This window comes from Narcine bancroftii, chromosome 5 (genome assembly GCF_036971445.1).
Source record: "Narcine bancroftii isolate sNarBan1 chromosome 5, sNarBan1.hap1, whole genome shotgun sequence".
NCBI lineage: Eukaryota > Metazoa > Chordata > Chondrichthyes > Torpediniformes > Narcinidae > Narcine > Narcine bancroftii.
Genome location: NC_091473.1, coordinates 145040420 through 145060775, shown reverse-complemented (window position 1 = coordinate 145060775; position 20356 = coordinate 145040420). Strand labels below are relative to the sequence as shown.

Here is a 20356-nt window from a genome sequence, read left to right as displayed (position 1 = left end):
CAGGTTAAAAGTGAGAGTCTGGATTTGTCTTTGTCAAGGAAAGAGTTAATTGAGCAGCAAAAGACAGAAGCTGATCTTAAGGGACAAATCTGTAAATGAGGAAGAGATTAAAGAATTAGCCTGTGGATTATTACTTGAAAGATGAATTGTTAATGAGGAAATGGAGACCTCTAGATGTTCCTAACATCCTAAGGGGGCGGGGGTGGTGGGGGGGGGGGGGGTGTGATTCATCAGCTGGTTGTTCCTAGAAATTACCAGAAGGAAATTTTTAATCTAGCCCACAGTACACCTTTGGGTGGTCATCTTGGTGTAAAGAAAACCATGAATAAGATTTTGAGACCATTTTTCTGACCTGGTTTGAGGAAGGATGTTGTAAATTGGTGCAGGACATGTCACATTTGTCAGGTTGTGGGGAAACCTAACCAGGGTCCTCCAGTGGCTCCATTACAACCTATTCCTGTTGTTGGGGAACCTTTCACTAAGGTTATTGTGGATTGTGTGGGTCCCTTGTCTAAAACAAAAGCTGGGAATCGGTACTTGTTAACAATTATGTGTACTGCATCAAGATTTCCAGAAGCTATACCACTGAGAAATATTAAAGCCAAAACAATGGTAAAGGCTTTGGAAAAATTTTTCAGTTTTTGGATTACCTAAATAAATCCAGAGTGATCAAGGAACTAACTTTATGTCTGGGTTGTTTCAACAGTTGGTTTATAAATTGGGAATAAAACAGATCATTTTATCTGTGTACCATTCAGAAACTCGGGGAGCTTTGGAAAGATTTCATTCTATTAAATGTATGATGAGAGTTTACTGAATGGAGAATGGAAAAGATTGGGGTGAAGGTATTCACTTACTGTTATTTGTAGGAAGAGAGTCTGTGCAGGAGTCATTAGGTTTCAGCCCCTTTGAAATTGTGTTTGAACATCAGGTTAGAGGACCTTTAATGTTGTTAACAGAACAGTGGGTTAATGAGGATGTACAGTTGGACTTGTTGGATTATGTTTCTAAACTTAAAGATTGGTTAAAAGTAGGTGAACTTTGGCTCAAGCGAATGTAGAAATGGCTCAGGGTAAAATTGTGTTTATTTGACAGGAAAGCTCAAGTATGGAGTTTTAAGATGAGAAGTAAAGTTTTAATTTTGTTTCCAACACATGACAATCCTCTTGGAGCGAAATTCTCTGGACCGTACAAAGTGAAATCAAAACGAGCAAGATGGCATAGGAAGAAGACATGTGAAACCGCCTCTCCCCAGCTGAATAATTAATGCTCGAAAAGTAAAGACATTCAATATATTTAAAACTTTTTCTGAAAAGGTTAAAGTGTTAACTACAGTAAAAAATGAGGGAAAAAAGAGGCCAATTGGTGAAGAAATTACATTTTAAAAGAGCTGAAAGTGCGGAGGAACTGAGACCCACCTTTCAGAAGGATCCACGAGAGTTGATTACTGAAGCCCCGAAGTCTTCAGACCAAGTTATCTACTACACCGGCGGCCTCCTTGCGTTCAGGGATGCAAGATGCCGCCGGTGCGGTGAGTCCCATCTCGGAGTGGGGGGGGGGGGGTGTGCAAGTGCGACACTAGATGTCGGGGAGGGTGAGCGCCCTGATCACGAGCACGTGTGCGTGGCTGGCTGCAAGTGCAGGGTTGGAGGAACTACGCCTCCAGGCCCTGACTGAACTGGGTATGCGCGGTGAAGCGCACACTACGCCCGATCGGACCCAAGCTGCGGGGATGACCGGCCAATTATGTCGGCTCGGTTGGGGGGGGGGGTGTTCAGAGCCGCAGCAAAGTGGCAAGGGCTGAGATGGTGGCTGTGGAACAAGAAGAAGAACTGGTGACGATGATGAAGCAAGTGAAAGCATCAGCAACAATATTACAAGCAGCCAGAATTATTGAAGATCGGCCTCAAAGATTTAAATCTATTCCACTACAAACTTTTAAAACCTCAGTTGCTGAAGGGGATGCTACTGTATCTTTATCAGAAGATTTTATGTGAAGAATGGATATTATTGACAGTGCAAGTAACTCAAGGCTTTCTGGCCAATAAGGACTCAATTAGCTGAATTAAGAGGGAAAATGGCCAATATATATGAAGAAGTGTCTACAATTAAAACAGACGTTAATAAATGTCTGAGAGCGGTGGAAACGGAGCAAGATGAATTTAAAGAAATTAAAAGGGGATTTTGTGACTGCAGTGATAAAGTGGAAAGATATTCTGGAAGGATGGACTATGTTTAACACTGTATTACTGGTTGGGATATACCAAAATGAGAGTTTTTGAAGAAGACTGACTCCTTGGAAAATCAGAGTTGGTGCAATAATGTTAAGATAGTAGGACTGCCGGAAGATATAGATGGAACAGACCCAGTGAAGTTTTTTTGGAAATGGATACCCAAAATGTTGGGAGAAGATGCGTTCCCAGATGGGTTGGAGCACACAGGACGATAAGGTGAAAACCTTTTCCGGACCAGCCCCCTAGAGCGGTTCTTATTCGGTGTTTGTGGTATCAAGATCGCGAGATGATTTTACGTCTTGCACTGCAAAAGGCTCGCCAAAATCAGGGACCTTTGGTGGTCCAGGGTTATAAAGTGCTTTTTTATGCCGATTTGAGTCAGGATGTTATAAGGAGACGTAAGGAATTTAATCCAGCGAAGGCGGTTTTATGGAAGAAGGGATACAGACTTGCTTTCAGATATCCAGCTGTACTGAAAATGTTTTACGGTAATTTTCAGGCTCAGTTTTTTGAGGATGAGACTGAAGCTTTGACGTTTGCTCATTCTCTACCAAATAATCCACATAGTTCTGAGTTGCAGAGACAGTTGAAATTGCAGGCATCCTCGAAGAACAATGGGAATGGAAATGGAAGGTAGACTTCGGAAGAGCAGCAATTGATTGAGACTGGAGAAGACGATCAAGCTGTTGGTGGCATGGAGTCCGTGGGATGAATGTCTTAATGTGGAAAAGTTTTCTTTTGGACTATCAGCTGAGGGGGGTGGGCGACTCTGAAACTTCCAAAGTCGTCTGCCATTAGTGGTATTGACCACATATGGTTTATAGAGGGGGGTACCACTTAGGTGTTTTTGTTTAATTTATTTTTTTGTAAAGAGATTCTTTTTAACTTAATTTGTTTACTTTATATATTTTTATACAGGTAGTTTTAAAGGTTTTTTTTAGGAGCTTTTTAATTTCATGTAAGGGTTAGTTGTGTTGGGTGCCACTTTAAGGGGAATAATGAGTAATTTGAATTTTGCGACATTTAATGTTAAAAGGATTAATCATCCGATAAATTGGAAATGAACACTGGATTATATTAAGAAGATGAAGGTGGACATTACATTTTTAAAAGAGACCCATCTGACTGAGAAAGAAGATTTGAAGTTGAAACAAGATTGGGTTGGTCATGTGATAGCATCTTCTTTTAATTCTAAAGCATGAGGAGTAGTGATTTTGATACATATAAAAGTGCCTTTCATGTTGGAATTTTTTTCTACTAACACAGGTAGAGTGTTTAAGGTTAATTGTAAAATATTTTCAGAAGCTTGGACTTTGACGAATGAAGATGATGCAGAATTTGTTATAGAAGAATTTTTGAAATTGAACCAACCAAATGATAATATTATAGTAGGAGAGGATTTTAATTGCTGTTTGGATCCATTGTTGGATAAATCTCCAAAAATTGTGAAGAAAGCTAAAATGGCTAAAAGAATAACTGAGTTGATGAGAGATTTAAATTTAATGGAAATATGGAGGTGGATGAATCTGACTGAAAAAGATTTTTCATTTTACTCTGCCCATCATGATACATTCTCAAGAATCAACCTCTTTTTGGTATCGGCACATTTGCAAGGTAGAATTAGTCAATTAATATAAGAGCAGGATTTTGTCTGATCTTTCACTATTGTTAATTTCATGTCGTGGAGCTGAGGTGGCAGAAATGACTTACCATTGAAGATTTAATGAAATGTTGTTAAAGAAGCCTGTATTTATTAAATTTGTTAGAGATTAAATTAACTTTTTTAAGAAATGAATGAAGGTTCAGTTCAGAGTAAGTTCACTTTATGGGAGGTGTATTTGAGGGGTCAGATTATTAGTTATACAGTGAAAGTGAAGAAACAGTACATGGTAGAAAGTCAGAATTTAGAAAAAGAAATTGCAATATTAGAGAAAAAATTACAGAAAAATTCAACAGAGGTAAGGTACAATTATCTAAATTGAAGGTACGTTATAATACTATGCAAACTTTTAATTATGAAAAAATGATTCAACGTCAAACTGTTTATTTGACAGGAAAGCTCAATTAAGAAGTTTTAAGATGGGAAGTAAAGTTTTAATTTTTTTTCTAACACGACAAATCCTCTTAGAGCAAATTTCTCTGGACCATACAAAGTGAAATCAAAACTGAATGATGTTAACTATGTTGTTAATGCTCCAGATCGAAGAAATAAAACTCAGGTTTGTCATATAAAGATGTTGAAACATTATTATGAGGATAAGGATAATGGAGAACAGTCTGTATCAGAGATGTTGGCAGGGTTGAATAAGTTATGGATCATGAGATTATGGAAACAGAATCTTGTGAGGGTAACCTGAAAGAAACCATGGTTCCTGTGCACCTGTCTAACCCAATAATTTTGGAAAATCTGAATGAAAAGTTAGACCATCTTAAATCACAACAGAAGCAATTAAAGTAGGTACTTTTGAAACATGCAATTTTGTTTCCTGATGTGCCAAAAAGGACATCAGTGATTTATCATGATGTAGATGTAGGAGAAGCAAATCCCATAAAACATCACCCATATAGAATAAACAAGCAGAAGAGTAGAAACATGGATCAGGAGGTGGAATATATTTTGAGAAATGATATTATTAGACCTTCCAACTCATATTGGAGTTCTCCTTATATTCTCGTACTGAAACCAGATGGAACTGTTAGGTTCTGTACAGATTACAGGAAGGTTAATTCAGTAACTAAAACAGATGATTATTCTATTCTGAGAATAGATGCTTGTATTTATAAAATTGGCAAAGCTAAATTTCTTACTAAGATGGATTTGTTGAAGGGTTACTGGTGTGTACTTCTACCTGTGCGAGGAAAGAATATTTCAGCTTTTGTAACTCCATCCAGTTTATAGAAGTATAATCTGTTACATTTTGGCATGAAAAATGCCCCTGCAATATTCCAAAGGATGATTAATTTGGTTATCCAAGGGTTAACACATACAGATGCTTATATTGATGACTTGCTCACAAAGAGTGACACATGGCAAGAACATCTGAGGGAAATGGACAAATTGTTTGCAAGATTATCCAAAGTAAACTTAACTGTCAATTTAGCTAAAAATGAATTTGGACATGCGACTGTGACATATTTAGGTCATGTAGTTGGCCATGGCAAAGTTGCACCTATTCAAGCTAAGGTGAATGCAATTTCTGAGTTTCCTACTCCCAATGGCAAGAAAGCAGTGAGAAGGTTTTTAGGAATGGCAGGAAATTTTGCTGAAGTTCTCTTTCTTTAACCATCCTTTTGAGAAAGGGGAGAAAATTGTGTGGATGAAAGTTTTTCAGAGCTTTAGAAAATTTCAAGGAGATGCTATACCATCACTCTGTTTTAAAACCTCCTGATTTTGACAGATCATTTTCTTTAGCAGTGGACACCAGTGAGAGAGCAGCAGGTGCAGTTTTATTACAAAAACATGATGAAATTGACCATCCAGATGCCTACTTTTCAAATAAATTCAATGTTCATCAAGGGAACTATTCCACTATTGAGAAGGAATTGTTCTCTATAATACTTGCTCTGCAGAATTTTAATGTGTATCTGGGTACCATTCATGAACCAACTGTGATATTGACTGACCACAATCCTCTGGTGTTTTTGAATAAAATGAAGAATAAAAACAGAAGATTGTTAAACTGGAGTTTAATATTGCAAGAATATAATCCTCAAATTAATCATATCAAAGGTACAAATAATCTAATAGCGGATTGTTTGTCAAGATTTTAAAATTGAACATGTGAAGAAATATAAACTCTCAACATTCGGATATTTTGTTATAATGTGATATATTTTGTATTGTTATCACTAGTGATTGTTGAATCAGTTTATTATAACTGAATTTTAACTCGAGTGAAAATTCCTTGTAGGGGAAAGGGTTACAGGTTATATTATATTTTATGTTATATATAAATATGTCTTTAAAAGAGATAAATTGTGAGGGGTTTAGTGTGTAGGTCACTTCACTAAAAAACAGTAACACTTCACAAAAGATATCTTAGTTAAAATGCAAGAGCTTTGCTGAGAGGCTTCATGTCCACAGTGACTTTACAGAAACTTTGAAGAATGCCTATGGGGACTTCACAAGTAGGTGTTAATTGGACTGATATATATATAGATATATATATCTATATATATATAGATATATATATCTATATAGATATATAGATATATATATATACATACAGAGAGAGAGAGAGAGAGAGAATTCAGTTGAAGAGTACTGCAGTGTATTGTGAAGGCTGCAACATGATGCTGGCTGGGGCTTGTTGAAACCCCATTTTGAAGACTGGTTGTGAGTTCTGAGTTCAGCCTGTTCAAAACCTTTGTAGTCCTTATAAGAGGAAATGGCCGGCTAGAGTGTTTCTCCTGAAATAAGGGAAACAAGAGGAACTCTGGTGACCTGGAAGAAGAGGTTATCATTTTGAAAACCCACGATGGGGCAAGTTTCTTTGGCAAGATACCGAAGTGACTGATCAGAAAGAATCATTTGGTGTATCCAACAACCAACAAATCTTTCTCTGAAACCAACTAGAACCTTCCTGAGCTGTAACAATTTATCATTTCCCCAGAGTCTGGTGAAAATTTTATGGAGGTATACAAAATTATGAGGGGTAAAGACAGAGTAAATGTGAGAAGGCTCTTTCCATAGATTAGGAGAGATAAATTTGAGAGGATGTAGCTTTAGGGTGAGAGGGGAAAGGTTTGGGGGAACTTCACTCAGAGAGTGGTGTGAGTGTGGAACAAGCTGCCATCTCATGTGGTAAATGTGAGCTCACTCTAAAGTTTTAAGAATAAATTGGACAGATACATGGATGGGAGAGGTCTGGAGGGTTATGGAATGGGTGCAGATCAGTGGGACGAATGACAATGATGTTTCACCACAGACTAAAAGGGCCAAATGGCCTGTTTCTGTGCTGTGGTGTTCTATGCTTTAATGGTGATCTCACACTTGTGAATGTTCTTCCTTGTGGGAGGAAGATGAAGAGAGTAGGGCTGGGTAGGATGTATTTTCATGTACTGGATGCTTTTCCAAGGCAGTGGGAATTCTAGGCAAAATTGATGGAGGGGAAGGGGATGCGCACGATGGAGGGGAAGGGGGTGTGCATGATGGAGTCAATGGAGGGGAGGGGAGTGCGTAACAATGTCGATAAACTGCAAGGGGGTGTGACGGAGTTGAAGGAGAGGGAGGTGTATGATGGAGTCGATGGAGGGGAAGGGTTTGTGCAACAGAGTTGATGGAGGGTAGGGGGCGTGATGGAGGGGAGGGTGTGTGTGTGTGATAGTGTGGATAGAGGGAGGGGGTGTGTGTGATGGAGTTGATGGAGGGAGGGGGGTGTGTGTGTGACGGAGGGGGTGTGAAATGATTTGAGTCACGTTTGCAACCCTCTGCAGTTTCTTACAGCCTTGCGCCGAGCCGTTCTCATCCCACGCGGTGACGCACCTGACAATATCCGCTGTAGAGGTTGTTGACGTACCGTATACCAAACTCCTAGACAGTGCAAGTCTCTGACAGATGTCCTCTCTGCCTTTAGGTGGTGCTGATCCATGCTGGGGTGACTTCCATGATCGCACATGTGAAGGTGGGCAGGATGCACGCTGCTTTGGAGGCAAAGACAACTGTTCAAAGTGCACAAGGTACTGATTTACTTGGTGTTATACAGCACAGAACAGTGCATGCAGGAACAGGCCCTGCAGCCCACTGAACATGATGACCAAACTAACACTCTGCTACTTCACTCCCCCTTCATATTCACATCTTTCAAAAACCCCATTGAACACGGATCTGTTTCCACCGTTGCCCCTGGCAGCCCGATCCAGGCACCCACCACTCTCTGTGTAAAATATTTACCCCACACATTGGCCTTAAACTTCCTCTTCTTCACCTTAAACACCTGTCCTCTGGTGTGTGTTGCTATTACCCTGGGGAAAAACATTCTGACTGTCCATAAGATGGAGTAGCATAAATAGGCTATTCAGCCCATCAAGTCTACCCCACCATTCAATTATGAGCTGATCCATTTTCCCACTTGGTCCCACTGCCCAACCTTCTGCCCAGAACCTTTGATGCTCTGGTTAATCAACCACCTGATCAATCTCTACTTTAAATACACCCAATCCACACCTCTCCTAAGTCTCTGACACCCCAGAGAAAACAACTCCAGTTTGTTCAACCTCTTTAGAACTCGTGCTCTAAACCAGGCAACATGCAGGTGAAACTCTTCTGCTAACTCTCCAAAGCCCCCCACATCCCTCCTGCGATGGGGTGACTGGAACTGCACACAGTATTTCCAAGAGTGGCCCAACTAAAATTTTATATCGTTGCAACATGACCTCCTTGCTCTTATATTCAGTGCCCAATGAATCGCCGTACACCTTCTGTACATTTACTTGTGTGACCACTTTCAACGAGCTATGGGCCTGGACCCCCAGATCCCTCTGCACATCAGGCTTGCCATTAACAGTATATGTTCCTTTTATATTTGACCACCTGTAGCGTAGACAAAAGCTTACGCTTGACTGGAGGGAGAACTAACGCTTTTATTAGCTTACAACACAGGGAGGGTTCATGAACAGTCTTCAGAGGGGTTCAAGGTTTAGGCAGGAAACCAGGGATATATATGGGTCCCCTGGGGAGGAGCCGGGACCAATCATTAGTACAGGACACCTCTAGTGAATCCCAGTTCACTACACCTCACACTTGTCCAGGCCTGGCCCTGCAAAGTGCAGAACCTCACACTTGTCTAGGTTAAACTCCATCTACATACTCAGGAACAAACTCTAAAGAGGAAACATTATTTCAGCCACTTCATTCCTCTGGCCCTCACTTCTCAGCATTCAAAAGGTGTACAAGCCGATTTTTAGAATCCAAATTAAAATATCTCCTTCGTGCAGGTTGTTGTTGTAGCACCACCCATGCACATTCTGGATCTCCATCCAGTATCTGATTCATCATTTCCAGTTACTCAGCCATCAACAATCAGGTATAGTTAATTGTTTTAGAATTTAGATGTAAAACACGGTAACAGGAGCTTTCTGCCCACGAGCCCATGCTATTGACCTACAACTCCGGTACGTTTTGAAGGGTGGGAGGAAACCAGAGCCCTCCCAGACAAAATCCACATAGACACAGGGAGAAAGTGGAAGCACCTTATGGCAGTGTGGAATTTGAACGCTGTAAGAGCTGCCACAGATGACGCCTTTGTGGATTGAGTTGGAGCCGAACTTGGCTTCGCAGTCTTGGATATACATGGAGTGGAGCAAGTGCCTGAGCACGCTCCCTTGGGGGTTTCTCTATGTTAGTGAGGAGAAAGTGATATTGTCAAGGTCGGTCAGAGTCCCAGATCTGCAGGTTTTGCTGCGTGGATCCCTCAGCCTTCTAGCCCCTCACTGGTCCACTGCTGTGGGATCCTGTCCCAGACTTCTCCTTCTCAGTGAGGTGGGGAAGGGAGGAGTGTTCTTCCACTCTGGTATCCTGCGCTGGTCAGCTGCATCCCCCCCTCCCCGAGCCAGCACCCCTTGTGGTCTGGGCTGTCAAGCATGGACTCCACCATCTCTGACTTGGACCTTCATGGATTCTCCAAATTTTATAAAAAGAATTACCAGTCCTGTCAATTGACCTGTTGTTGGTGTAATGACCAGGCACTAGGACCATGAGGAGGAGTGCTGGGTCTCCCCATTCTCCCAGGAGAATAGTCTCAATATAGGGTCCCAGACCCGAAACATGTTAGATAAAAATGTTACCGGTCCCATCAACTGACTACTTAAAACTGTCATTGGTGTAATGACCAGGTACTAGGACAATGAGGAGGAGCGCTGGGTCTCCCCATTCTCCCAGGAGAATAGTCTCAATATAGGGTCCCAGACCCGAAACATGTTAGATAAAAACGTTACCGGTCCCATCAACTGACTACTTAAAACTGTCATTGGTGTAATGACCAGGCACTAGGACAATGAGGAGGAGCGCTGGGTCTCCCCATTCTCCCAGGAGAAGTCTCAATCCCGCCATGGACACTGCCTGACCAAGTGTGATCCTACTTGCTAACCTGTCTTGCTTCACAGTCTGTGACGACAGGGTGTGTGATGAGGACGAACGATGTGACACCTGTCCTGCTGACTGTGGACCCTGCCCCATGTCTGCTGGGATCAAAGCTGTCATTGGACTTCCAATTGCCCTCTTCACCACTGGGTTTGTCCTCACTTTGGTGGTAGGTGAAGTTAATCCTGGTCCACACTCCATTTCATTGCACCCTCAGCAATGCAGGCGGAATCTGTGTTAGTTAGAATAAATGTCGCTGAGATACAAGGCAGAGAAGATATTCTCAGGACTCGGGATGGGGGAGTGGGTGGGGGGGCTGAGCTACAGGGAGAGGTTGAGCAGGCTGGGGCTTTATTCGTTGGAGCACAGGAGGATGAGGAGGTGACCTCAGAGAGGAGGATGAGGGGGTGACCTCAGTGAGGAGGAGGAGGGGGGTGACCTCAGAGAGAAGGATGAGGGGGTGACCTCAGGGAAGTGGATGACATCGTGAGAGGATGATCACATGGAGTATTTTGCCCAGATCAGGGGAATCGGTAATCAGGAAGAAAGCACAAAACGTTGGCAATATATCTTTGTCTCCTATGGAAGCTGAAAAGACCGGCTGAGTTCCTCCACCGTTTTGGTGTGTTTCTATGGTAACCAGAGGGCATGGGTTTAAGGTGAGGGGGGAGATTTAACAGGAACCTAAAACATGGAAAACTACAACGCAGTACAGGCCCTTCACCCCTTGATATTGTGCCAATCCTTGTATTCTTTCATTTTAAAAAAGTACTAAACTCTCCCTACCCCATTAACCCTCTATTTTTCTTTCATCCATATGCCTGTTTAAGAGTCTCTTAAATGTCACTAATGTTTCAGCCTTCTCCACCATCCCTGGCAAGGCTTTCCAGGCACCCACAACTCAGTGTATATAAAAAATGTCTCCCCTAAACTTCCCTCCCTTCACTTTGTACAGATGTCCTGTGGTGTTTGCTGATCCTGCCCTGGGAAACAGGTGCTGGCTGTCCACCCTATCTAAGCCTCTCAGAATCTTGCAGATCTATTCCTCTCATAATCTTGTAGACCTCTATTAAGTCTCATGTCATCCTTCTATGCTCCAAAGTCCCAGTTCTGCTAACCTTGCCTCATAAGACTTATTTTCCAATCCAGGCAACATCCTGATAAATCTCCTCTGCACCCTTTCCAGAGTTACCACACCCTTCCTATAATGAGGTGATGAGAACTGAACACAATACTCTAAGTATAATCTCACCAGAGATTGGTAGACCAATAACATGACCGTTATACTCCAAACTCAATCCCCCTATCAATGAAGCCCTGCTTCCCATCAGCCTTCTTAACTATATATCAACCTATGAGGTGACCTTGAGGGATGTATGGATTTGAACCCCAAGGTCCCTCTGTTCCTCCACACTCTTAAGTAACCGACCATTAACCCTGTACTCAGCCTTCTGGTTTGTTCTTCGAAAATTCATCACCTCACACTTATCTGGACTGAACTCCATCTGCCACTTCTCTGCCCAAATCTGCATCCTGTCTATATCCTCTTGTAACTTTTGACACCCTTCAACTCCATCTACAACTCCTCCAACCTTCGTATCGTCCTCAAACTTACTGACCCATCCTTGCACCTCTTCATCCAGGTCATTTATAAAAATCACAAAGAGCAAGGGTCCCAGAACAGATCACTGCAGCCCCTCCACTAGTCACTGACTTCCAGGTAGAATCCTCTCCTTCCACTACTAATCTCATTTCTACAAGCCAATTTCTACAAGTCAAAACAGCTAATTTTCCACTGATCCTATGCCTCATGACTTTCTGGATGAGCCTCTCGTCGGGGACCTTTTTCAAATGTCTTGCTAATATCCATGTGGGCCACATCTACTGTCTGACCCTCATCAATTTCTATTGTTAGCTCCTCAAAAAACTCATTTAGACTCATGAGGCACAACCTTCCCTTCACAAAGCCCTGCTGACTATCCCTGAGTAAACTGGACTTCTCCAAGTGCTCATAGATCCTATCCTTAAGAATAACATAACATAACAATTACAGCACGGAAACAGGCCATTAGGCCCTTCCAGTCCACACCGAACCAAACACCCCTTTCTAGTCCCACCTCCCTGCACAATGCCCATAACCCTCCATCTTCTTCTCATCCATATACCTGTCCAACCTTTTCCTAAATAATACAATTGACTCCGCCGCCACTATTTCTCCCGGAAGCTCATTCCACACGGCTACCACTCTCTGAGTAAAGAAGTTCCCCCTCATGTTACCTCTAAACCTCTGCCCCTTAATTCTTAACTCATGTCCTCTTGTTTTAATCTTTCCTCCTCTTAACGGAAATAGTCTATCCACATCCACTCTGTCTATCCCTTTCATAATCTTAAATACTTCTATCAAATCCCCTCTCAACCTTCTACGCTCCAAAGAATAAAGACCTAATATGTCCAATCTCTCCCTATACTCTAGATGCTTAAACCCAGGTAACATTCTGGTAAACCTTCTCTGCACTCTCTCCACTCTGTTTATATCCTTCCTCTAATTAGGCGACCAGAACTGCACACAGAACTCCAAATTAGGCTGCACCAACATCTTATACAATCTCAACATCACCTCCCAACTCCTATATTCCATGCAATGATTGATAAAGGCCAGCATACTAAAAGCCTTCTTCACCACCCTATTCACGTGAGTTTCTACCTTCAGGGAATGATGTACCGTTACTCCTAAATCTTTCTGCTCTTCTGTATTCATCAATGCTCTCCCATTTACCACGTATGTCCTATTCTGATTCTTCTTACCAAAATGAAGCACCTCACACTTATCAGCATTAAATTCCATCTGCCATTTTTCAGCCCACTTTTCTAAGCAGCCCAAATCCCTCTGCAATCCTTGAAAACCTTCTTCATTATCCACTATTCCACCTATCTTAGTATCGTCTGCATATTTACTAATCCAATTCACCACCCCATCATCTAGTTTACACACCCCTGATGTTAAGACTCACCAGTCTGTAATTCCCAGGATTCTCCCTATTACCTTTTTTAAACAAGGGGACGAAATTTCCCATTCTCTAATCCTTCGGTACCTCCCCTGCGGCCAAAGAGGATTCAAAGATCAAAGCTTTTGCCCCAGGTATCTCTTCCCTCACTTCCCACAGCTGCTTGGGGTATTTTGCGTCTGGCCCTGGGGACTTAACAATCTTGATGTTTTTAAAAAGATCCAACACTTTCACTTGCTTAATCTCACATTGTCTAGCACACAGGCCTGTTCAATTTTTAATTCACTGTGATCATGGTACTTTTCTCTTGTGAATCCTGGTGCAAAGTATTCATTTAAGACCTCATTTAGGACCTCCCCAACTTCCTCTGCCTCCAGGCACCTGCCACTTCCTTTATGCTTTCACGCCCCACCTTTATTCTCATCATCCTTCTGTTCTTCACATATATGGACAACAAGTCAACACGCTGGGGTTCTCCTTAATCCTACATGCCAAGGGCCTCTCATGTCTGCTTTGAGCTCTCCTAAGGACTTTCTTAAGCTCCTTCCTGGCTGCTATATACTTATCACGAGCCCTTCCTGTTTCCTGCTTCCTTCTTCCTCTTGACCATCTACCTCACCTGTTTTGTCAGCCATGGTTCCCTTTTCTCACCATCTTTTCCTTGTCCAAGTGGGACAAGCCTATCCTTCCCACAGCACAAGTGGTCCCTAAACTTTCTCCACCTTACTTCTTTGCTTTCACCCTTAAACATCTGTTTCCAATTTACTCTCGCTCGTCCCTGCCTCATCCCATTGTAATTTGCCCTTCTCCAGTTGAGCACTTCCCCAGTTTGACTGTTTGGATCCTTTTCAATAGTTTTGCTTAAGCTCAGGGAGTTGTGGTCACTCTCACCAAAATGCTCCCCCACCGAGAGGTCCATCCCCTGACCAGGTTCATTCCCCAGTGCAGCCTCTCCTCTAGTTGGCCAGTCCATGTACTGTGTCAGGAATCCTTCTCATACACACCTGACAAATTCAGCCCCATCTATCCCTCTTGCAGTCAGGAGGTGCTAGTCAATATTAGGGAAGTCGAAATCACCCATAACTACACCCCTGTATTTCCCACCATTCCAAAATCTGCCTGCTTATCTGCTCCTTGGTGACCTGAGGGCTATTTGGGGGCTTATAGACAAATCCCAGCACAATGATAGCTCCCTTCCTACCACCCACACTGACTCAATGGACACTCCCTCTGCCAGGTCCTCCCTTTCTCCGGCCCGAGGAGTAACGTTTTTACAAGAGGTGGTGGGCGTATGGAATGGGCTGTTGGAGGAAGTGGTTGAAGATAAAATTGAACAGATAGCTGGATAGGATGGGTTCAGTGGGATATGGGCCAAGCACAGGCAGGTGGGATTGGCATGGGTGTACAAGTTGAGCCTATAAAATCTGTGTGACTCTATAAAATCTGACTGCCATCAGACACATTGTACATGGTTAAAACATTACCTCATTCATTGGTTCATGATAATAATGATGTGTTTGCTGTCAGAAACGTGCACGTAAATTCTTACTTGATGGTGCTGAACCGGTAATTGTTTTTTTTAAAAAATGATAATAGTAAAATTAATTGAATTTAAAGATGGCAAAAACAGATAATAAATATTTACAGTAATCCTAATGCAGAAATAATGCAGAGAGTTCCTGATCAATGCAACAAGGGGAAGGTCAAGAGCCTGATAGCTGCTGGAAAGAATCTGTTCTTGAACCTAGAGATGCTGGTCTTCAGGCTCATATACCTTCTGCCCAAAGGGAGCAGTGAGATCAGCTGCCTTCTTGAGGCAGCTCCTCACACCAATGTCTGCAGTGGATGGGAGGCTGGAGCCTGAGATGGACCTGGCTGTGTTTGATACCTTCTGCAGTCTTTTGTGAGTGTCTCTGTGAGCCATGGAGTCATACAGGATAGAAACAGGCCCTTTGGCCCGACTTGTCCATGCCTGCCAAGTTGCTAACCTGAAGTTTAAGTTTATTTGTCGTGTTAATTCTCCTCATTCTACTGTGAAGAGAATTTTTCTGTGAGCAGTCTAGCAGGTCAACTCTAACATTCACACAGCTGAACAAGAGCACAACTGCAGATGGTAGAGATACAATGAGAAACAATTAACTGCAAGGGCAGTTGTGGGATCCATTCAGGAGCCTGATAGCTGCAGGGAAGAAACTTTCTATAAGCCTGTCGGTGCATGATTTCTGAGTCTTGAGCCTTCTCTATGATGGAAGGAGGGAGAAGAGAGTGTGATACGTCCTTCAGTGTGTCGGCTGCCTTTCCCAGGTAGTGAGAGAAGTAGATGGAGTCCGTGGAGGGGAGGGAAGTTTGTGTGATGTTCTGAGCTGCAGTCACCACCTTCAGAATCTTCTTCCAATGGGAATTAGTCCCATTTGCCTGTTTTAAGTATGAGAATGAGAGTTTATTGTCATTACCTAAGTACAGGTTGTCCTCAACTTATGACCGTAACTGGGACTGAAGGGTTGGCCATAACTTGGATTGGTCGTAACGGGATTTGCATGTAATGGGGTATTAAAGCAAATTTTCAAAAGAAATTTCAACAGATGAACCTTTATTGAAGAATTTCAGCTTATGTACAATAGTTATTCAAAAATTTCAATATAACTGGTGTAGGTTGTAAGTTGAGGACAACCTGTACAATGTACAGGTGCAATGAAATTCTTGTTACAGCCTCATGATACACCAATAACAATTGTGTAAATTAAATTACCTCAGTATGTCGTAACACTGAAAAAAAACAATAAATATAAAAATTAAATATATATATTTGACACAATTCCCTCTAGACCAGTGGTTCTCAACCATTTTGTTTCCACTCACATCCCACTTTAAGTAATCCCTATGCCATTGGTGCTCTGTGATTAGTAAGGGATTTTTTAAGGTGGAATGTGGGTGGGAAGAAAAAGGTTGAGAACCAATGATCTAGACCTTTCCTCTCTGTGCACCTGTCCCAATGTCTTTTAAAAGTAATTTAATTTAAAATATTTCAATTTGTAACAAAATAGCACGGTAATAGCCCTTCCGGCCCATGAAACCTGCACCACCCCATTAACCTATGAATCTCGTACATTTTGAAGGGTGGGAGGGAGCCGGAACCGCTGGAGGAAACCCATACAGACACGGGGAGAACGTACAAACTCCTTACAGACAGCGCAGGATTCGAACCTGAGACTCTGGCGCTATGACAACATGGCTCTAACCATGCCGCCGTAATTGTCCACACCTCTACCACTTCCTCCACCAGCTGATCCCCCTCTGACCTTGAACTTAATGCCCCACAAATTCTGGCCTCCCCTTCCCTGGGGAAAAGGCCAATCACCTTACTTATGGGCCCCCGTGATCTTATCTACTTCTGTAAGGTCACCCCGTGGCATTGTATGCTCCATGGACACGAGGCCTGGCTGTTCCAGCCTCTCCTTGTTATGCTTGCCTGTCCAGTCCCAGTAACACTCTTGCTCGTTCTCCAATTCTAACGGAGTTCCCGTGTTTTAGTGGCTGGAATACCAAAAGCGGAAGATGCTGTGGGACGAGAGCTGGATCATCAGTCTGAAGGAGATTAGCACAGGTATTTCTTTCAGCACAGGTGGTTTACAAATCTTCTCTGCCACAATCTCAAATTTTGTCTCAATTCCTTGCTCTACATTGCAGGCAGCAAGTTCCCCATGGGAACGGGCAGCGTCGCAACCTTCCGACAAGCCAATGGCATTTCGACCGCAAGTCACATGACTGAAAATTCTGCAAGTGGACACATTGCAAATGCTGAACCCAATGTGTTTTCTATACAGTCTGGTATCTTGTAAGTCTCCATGCTGTTGGTTTTGTTACACAGAAGTCAATAGCAAAGCTAGGGCTTTCCACATTGGAGCGTAGAAGGATGAGAGGTGACTTAATGGAGACCCACAAGATTCTGAGAGGCAGAGACAAGGAGGGCAGCTAGTGCCTGTTTCCCAGGGAGGGAAGAGAAAACACCAGAGGATATGAGTACAAGATGAGGGGAGGAAAGTTTTGGGGAGACATCAGGGTAAGTTTTTTACACAGAGAGTATTGGATGCCTGGAATGCATTGGCAGGGGTGGTGATGGAGACTCTTTTACAGGCAAGAAAAATAGAGGGGTATCGGTGTGAGGTAGGGAAGATTTACTTTATTGAGTAGGTATACTGTAAATAGAAGCTATCGGGTAGTGAGAATGCTGAATGACCAAAGGATCTGCTCGCAATAACCATCCGAGACTCCCATGTGTACATACCAATATTTATTTATTAGTATAGATATAATACTTGTCCTGCATGTGTATTGTTTGTCTGTAGGTGTGTTATGTCTGGGTGTGTGCCTGCATGTTTTGCACAGAGAACACTGTTTCATAGGGTTGTACTTGTACAATCAGACGACAGTAAACTTGAACCTAAACTTGATATAAGTTAGCACAACTTTAAAGGCTGAAGGGCCTGTACTGTGTGGGAATGTTCTATAATGAGATTATTGTCATACACACGGCACAGAGAGTTGGGGGTGTATGAAATGCGCTGCCGGTAATGGTGGCAGCGGTAGGTGCGATAGTATCTTTGAAGAGATTATTAGAGAGGTACATGGGTCTGAGAGAAATGGTGGGTTATGCAGTTGGGAAATTTTAGGCAGTTGTTCGAGTAGGTAATTAGGTCAGCACAACTCTATGGGCCAAAGGGCCTGTTCTGTGACGTAGATTTCTATGACCTAGAGTTAAAATTCAAATTTATTGTCAGAGTACATATACAAGTTGGTTGTTGAGGAGTCTGATGGTGGAGGGGGAGCAGCTGTTCCTGAACCTGGTGGAGCGAGTCTTGTGGCCCCTACACCTCTTTCCTGATGGCAGCAGTGAGAACCCAGCGTGCGCTGGGTGGTGGATCCTTGATGATCGCTGCTGCTCTCCGACGGTGTAAATTATGTTGTAAATCGTGTACACATGCACTGAAATTCTTACCTGTAGCCCTACAGGTTCTTTGTAAATAAAAGCTCTATGATGATGTACATGATTGAATTAAATAAAAAGACAATAAGCAATCCCTTATTAATCGCAGAGCACCGATGGAATAGGGATTACTTAAAGTGGGACGCGAGTTTTAAAAAAAAAAGTTGATTACATAAGAGCATAAATGGCTGTTGCTAAGTCCCAATCTGAGTACAATTGGATTGCTACTTCCCAAATACTTTTAGTGATTGGAATGGTAATGGTGACTGGCTAATTCAAGGTCTGGTATGGGAACACCAATACCCCTGAGGTTAAAGGCCTGCAAAAGGTAGTGGACATAGCCAAGGGCACCACAGGTAAAACCTTCCCCACTATTGAGAACATCTGCAGGGAACGCTGCCGTCGGAGAGCAGTAGCAATCATCAAGGATCAACATCACCCAGCACACAGACTCTGTTCTTGCTGCTGCCACCAGGGAAGAGGTATTGGTGCCACAAAACTCCCGCACCCACCAGGTTCAGGAACAGCGGCTCCCCCTCCACCATCAGACTCCTCAACGGCAAACCCAATCAGGGGATCATTTAAGGACTCCTACTTTGCACATTTGCACAGTCAGTTTGTTGACATTTCACTTTTGTATACCTAACTTTTCTTGAGTACAGATTTTTGCACTACAGTCTGTTCAGGCAGTGGGCAATGTCCATCCGCATATACAGTATGTCCGTGGTCACATCGATTATCCATTGTACTTATGGTGTGCATATCTATATGTTTCAAACTGAAATCAGTATGAGTTGATGATTAAATGGAAGCAAAGCAATTATCTGGTTACATCCACTATGATCGGAGAACAGATGTAGTGGAGATAACTCAATAATGTGCTGTTTGCAACATCCATATCTCATAATGTCCTATTTCACAGAATGTATCATGGACTTTAAGCGCTTCATGACTGCATTGTTAAGTAGAAATTCTGCCTGGGCCACAGGAAAAAGAATCTCAGGGTTGTATGTGATGTCATGGATGTACTCTGACAATAAATCAGAACTTTGCAAACATTTCAATGCAGTCTCTGGGTTTAGTGGGCGTGTATGGGTTCTGTATCCTGGTTCATTGGAGTCTCCCTCTCTTCTTCCAGTGACGGTCGAACAGTGGCCATCAAAAGGATCCACAAGAAAAACTTCACTCTCTCAAAATCCATCAGGAAAGAAGTAAAGCAGATAAGGTACATGATGAGAGTTTTCTTTTAAATGTTTCTAAAAATGTAGACATAGAGCACGGCAACAGGCCCTTTTGGCCCATGAGTCCATTCTGCCCAATTTACACCCAAGAGAAGATATTCTGGGATGTTGCCTGGACTTCAGGAACTGAGTTACAGGGAAAGGTTGAACAGGTGAGGACTTTATTCCCTGGAGTGTAGAAGAATGAGGGGAGATTTGATCGAGGTGTTTTAAATTGTGAGGGGACAGACAGTGTAAATGTAGACAGGCTTTTGCCACTGAGGGTGGGTGAGATACAAACCAGAGGACATGGGTTAAAGGTGAAAGGGGAAAGGGGAAAAGTTTAAATTGTTATTTTTTTAATTTTAAATTAAATTATTAATTTTTAGAATTTTGACATCCAGTACAGTGACAGGCCCTTCCGGCCAGGAGCCCGTGCCGCCAATTAGACCCAGTTGACCTACAACTCCCGGTACGTTTTGAACAGTGGGAGGAAACTGGAGCCCCCGGGGAAAACCCACGCAGACACGGGGAGAATGTACAAACCCCTTACAGGCAGTGTGAGATTCAAACCATGCTCTCAATTGCTGGCACTGTAAAAGGTAACCGTTATGCCAAACATTCTGCGCCATACCCATGGGTGCAATGTACAGATGCACTGAAATTCCTACTGTAGCCTCATGGGTATATAACATACACTACTCATGTATGTACTCATTGAATTGCCCAATTGTTTGGACCACTTTTTCAGGCCAAAAAATGCTGGGGGTGGGGGGAGTAGATTTTTATGTGTCAAACTTTTGACTTCATAAATACCTGCGTCATTCAAGGCG

The 20356-nt window shown here is 42.7% G+C and overlaps 1 protein-coding gene across 1 annotated transcript in view; it reads left to right on the top strand.

The window, feature by feature from the left end:
• Positions 1-20356, top strand: part of LOC138765347 (atrial natriuretic peptide receptor 2-like) — a 71041-nt gene that overhangs the window by 12732 nt on the left and 37953 nt on the right. The window contains exons 6-10 of the mRNA XM_069942389.1: positions 7811-7913; positions 10338-10483; positions 16851-16923; positions 17007-17154; positions 19442-19528. Of these exons, the coding sequence (XP_069798490.1) occupies positions 7811-7913; positions 10338-10483; positions 16851-16923; positions 17007-17154; positions 19442-19528 (557 nt within the window). The remainder of the gene's footprint in view (positions 1-7810; positions 7914-10337; positions 10484-16850; positions 16924-17006; positions 17155-19441; positions 19529-20356) is intronic.